At 43.6% G+C, this 4,649-nt stretch overlaps 1 protein-coding gene across 1 annotated transcript in view; it reads left to right on the forward strand.

The window, feature by feature from the left end:
- The first annotated feature begins 281 nt into the window (after positions 1-281).
- Positions 282-4,649, forward strand: part of cds1 (CDP-diacylglycerol synthase (phosphatidate cytidylyltransferase) 1) — an 18,420-nt gene continuing 14,052 nt past the window's right edge. Inside the window, exon 1 of the mRNA XM_012828622.3 lies at positions 282-658. Coding sequence (XP_012684076.2) covers positions 593-658 — 66 coding nt within the window. The 5' untranslated portion in view covers positions 282-592. The remainder of the gene's footprint in view (positions 659-4,649) is intronic.

Here is a 4,649-nt window from a genome sequence, read left to right on the forward strand (position 1 = left end):
CTTCGGGTGGGGGTGTTCGAATTGAACAGTGTGGTAGAGGGAAAAAACAATATATAAGAAATAGTGTGTGGGCATATTTATTCGAGTCAACCCTGTATGACTGAAAAAAAGTTACCAGGCAGGCCCATAGGTAGGGTAGCTCGTACTATAACAGCGGTGATGATGCTGAAACCAATAGATCCTTATCAACAATCTCTCTCACCCGTTCCACATGCCTCCCTCCCTCCCTCCCTCCCTCCTCCCTCCGCGGGAGTGTCGCTGTGGCGCCTGTCACCGCAGAGCGGAGCCGTGTGTCGCTGCTGCTCTGTTGAGTCAGAGTGAGAGAGAGAGAGGATAGGCTCCTTGCCCACCGCAACACCAACTAGAAAACCCAAGAACTGCAGGCATAAACAAATGCACGCATTATCTTGGCGGAGGACTGGGAGCTTTTTAATGCGTTAAAAAGACGTTTTCAATTAGCAGGTTGTCTTGACTGGTCATTAATCTTCGCCACAAGTTAAATTAGCCGGATTACGAGGGCTGACAATTATTTCAAACCCAGCTTGTGTTGCTTCGGGAGTCTTCCATGTATTGTGAGTGAAAGAGCGAAGAAATGACTGAGCTGCGAAAGAGGGGAGGAGGCGGGGACCCTGACAGCACAGAAAACATCAGTGACAAGGTACGAATACTGCATTTCGATTGTAATTCTGCGCTTATTCTCGGCTCACCAGGCTACTAAACTGAACAGCTCCCCAGCGCCCGGTAAAGGACGCACCAGCTAGTCGAGTTCTCGTCTGAGCAAGGCTAGGCTAGCTGTTGTACTATAGCTACTAAGTTATTGTGTCACGAAGTAATGTTAACATTAGCTTGGATTTGTAATTGTTCTAGAGTTAACTAAATGTAGTTAGAATATACATTGCCGTCGGTTGTCTATTTCACAATATTGCGAAAAATCCGTGTGCGCTCACCACAAGTTAGTTCAGCAGTGATAAGCTATTTATGCATATGCACGTCCTGGTCCTAGCAAAACTAGCATAAACTGTGCGTTGCGCTAACGTTGGTTAGCCAGTGTCAGGTCAATGGATCTGTCCGCTTGTCACCCATTTCAGCCAATACTGTATTGAAGCAGACGAGTCCGTGGTCCGTCATTCATATTTTTAATCGTGACACAATTGCTTTAAAACCTGACTCGGGGAAAACTTGTATCGACTGTTCATTTTCCTGAAATAACATTGTTCCTGCCGCAGGTGGAAGGTTGCCTTGCGGAATAACATAAGCGAACGGTATACCTGCTTGGAATTTAGCTAGCCAGACCAGTAATTAGCTATTCAGGTCATCCGATGCCTACAGTAGCTTTTAGTTGGGTGACTAATTTAAGTTTTTTTTTAAAAACGATATCACTTTATAATTGAATAACATTAACATTATAAATAGCATTAACCCTTTTGTTAAGAATAAACTGAGAGTAACCCTCATTTACGGTTTCGTTCAGAATGTATAGTTATAAGCTGCTCTCCTGACGACGTAAATAAACAAACCCATGCAGGACAGTCATTCTACACAATGTAACGGTATGCTGTTTAGACTGAACAGTCTTTTTAGTCGTATTCGTTTTTATAGCATAGCAATAACAATGTCAAGGTAAGGTTGTAACAAATTGTAGATCAAATTACGAACCTTATATTATTGCCTATTATAGGATTCTGTGTAAGCATTCTGCTGGTTAGCACCCGATCCTTTTATTATTGTAGCAAATACAGGCCTACCAGTATTGTTGGACACTGTGCCCAAAAAACACCCACCAGCACGTGGAATTGGAGCACACTGAAACATTTTGCATAGTTGTAGACTAATTTGTCACCAGTCCATTTAGTACCTGGAATTTTCTACAGTAGCCTATGGTCAAAAAACTTAACTTTCAGTTGGGAGGCATGGTTTGCTTGAACTTCTTTCTGAAAGCTGTATAGCTGACATTTTTGTAAGGTGCTGCACTAATCAGTAGGTTACAATGATGCAAGGATTTGTGAACCTGTCAGTACTGCACAGCAGTCTGTGACAGCATAACGTGTTGATAACCTAGCAGGCTTTCATTAGGTTCAGAACACTAATACAATTTAGTACAATTTAAAATGTAACACTGCTGAATTTGCTCAGTGTTATGACTATGCAACTACTATTTTCATCAGTAGTATTAGGCATATTACTCTGACCAGCATTATTGTAACCTAGGCCTATTTACAATGGCTCTGTTTTTAATCATCACCATTGCAGCCACTGCTGGGGTAGACCTTGGCCCAATACAGTTATTTTGTGGTTTCATTTCTTTCTTGTAGAACACTGAACATGTTTATTCATGTGAATTATACCAACAGAATGCCTGAATGCATCAGCAATTGTTAAGAAGCATTAGCTGCTGCCTCTGCTAGTGTGTTTAATCAGACCAAACAGCAGCAGTTGCTGAAGCATGTACTGAAGGCCTCTTCAGATGAAAAATGGACCTCTTTATAGCGCAACAGAGAGAGAGGGAGCAAGAGAGGGATCTGCGGGCATCTGCAATCTTCTGCAGTACACAAAGAAACCCCTTTCATGCGTAATCAACATTTTAATTAATTAGGCTACCACTTGTGACAAGGGTTTCCAAACGGCCATAGGGGACCCAGGCAATGTGACTGCAACGTCTCCAGGCTTGTGACTTTCTAAAAAGGAGTGCCAGTGAGAGGGAGAGAGAGAAAGTAGGCTTATGTCTACTGGCGCCTCGTGAAAATATCAAGTGCCACTTTTTCCCCCAGAATCACCGCAAATTAGTTTTCTCATGAATGAAGCCTGAAGAGGCTGTCATGGAAAATAAGTGTGGAATAAATTAGCCCAGTGGGATTTCTGGTGCTACATGGGATCAGGGGAGTTTCTGTGTATAGTACGGTTTGATACTGTAAGATTTTAAGAAGAGACTAGCAGTTGTAGCGTAGATGCTAATTACTGAGAAGAGAATAGAGCACCATATCAAGAATTGCTTGTCACTGAAAGGCCTATGACGTGATGTTATGATAACTGAGCAACAGCATGACTTTACTGTAAACTGAGATGCCTCATTCTAGTATTAAAGTTAAAGAGTTAAAGTATAGGCTGCTGTCATTTAGGCCCACTGACATAGGAGACTGCACATCAGGCCTGTGTCCCCAAAGGAAAACCTGTGGAATAAGTATGGTAGTTTCCCCACAGTATTTCCAGTGTGCGTATAAAAATCAGCCCCCACACACTGCCATAGCTACCCAGTGCAGCTTATGGGTGATGGCACAGGCCTTGACACAAGGTCGCGGTCTGCACTAAGCCCATCTGACACCCCCAGCTTTTATTTGTGTTCAGGAAATTGAGTCAGCGAAATGAATGGAAGATGTCTTACAGAATAGAGACAGAGAGAGAGAGAGAGAGAGTGTGTGTGTGTCTGGGGGTTGTTCATCCATGGACGCCAGAATCACATATCTAGGCTAGTCTGCCATCTCAGGACTTGTTCCTCCGACCCCAGGTGCAGCTCATACAAGGTCTGCCAGGTCCCAGTAGTGAGAGTGAACCCATGGGAGCAGACCAGAGGACAGCTGTTTGGAAAGACACTGGTTGCAATGCAACATCTGAGCATCTGCTTTGAGTAGGACACCTGTCCCTAGCAGGCTAATAAAGGAGCCAGATGCATTGAAGTAGAGCAGAAAAAACCAAGCTGATAAATGGGGAAACATGTGTTTGTGTATTCTAACCACAAACAGGAAGGCATTAGGCCAGAATTAATTCTGCTGATGTGGAACACACAACGATAGCGAAAAGTTATACTAGAATGCTATGAATGTGAAATTATATTTTTATTATTGGCCCAAATAACAACAATGTTATTACTTCATAATTAATGTTAAGGTTAGTGGTGATGGAAGTCCTAAGGTTACTGCGATCTTAAGAGCATCCAGGCTTTTGTCATCCCCCTCTCCTTTTTACTGCTCTGGGTATTATTAATACCTCAATTTCGCCACATTAAGAGGCACAGCCTGTGGTGACAAAGCCTGCTGCATTCAGTTTAGGCCTACCTCTGTGTGTGTGTGCGTGTGTGTGTGTGTGTGTGTGTGTTTGTGTGTGTCTGTGTGTGTCTGTGTGTGTGTGTGTGTGTGTGTGTGTGTGTGTGTGTGTGCGCGTGCGCATGCATGCATGTGTATTACCAATTTAGACCCAGATGTCTAACCTTAGCCATTCAAAGTCCACCTGAGATAGCTTTCTGCTGGGGAAGGCATGGAATTCCATTTAGCCGAATGAGCGCTTTGTGAGCCTCGCTAATCAGCCTCTCTGGCCCTGGCTGCCTCCCTCGGCCCTGCTGTTAAAGAGACAGAGACCACAGCCAGGGCCGCCCGCAGCTCTCCGTCTCTCTCACAACAGTGAACAGGCCAACGGAGTTCAACTGTTCAAACAGCACCAGAACAGCAGAGCAGGGTTGTGGGCTAGTGTGCCTGCAGCAAGAGGTTGTCAATTAGAAAACAAAGGTAGACTTACAAGTAAAAAGACTTACAATTAAATCTATCAAAGGTAGACTTACAAGTTATCAGGGCGTTGACTGTTATTATGAATGTGTTTATGAAGTGAATCAAGTAAAACATGCATTTGGAATGTGGTCAGTCCACTTAAACATGCATATG

This window comes from Clupea harengus, chromosome 7 (assembly GCF_900700415.2).
Source record: "Clupea harengus chromosome 7, Ch_v2.0.2, whole genome shotgun sequence".
NCBI lineage: Eukaryota > Metazoa > Chordata > Actinopteri > Clupeiformes > Clupeidae > Clupea > Clupea harengus.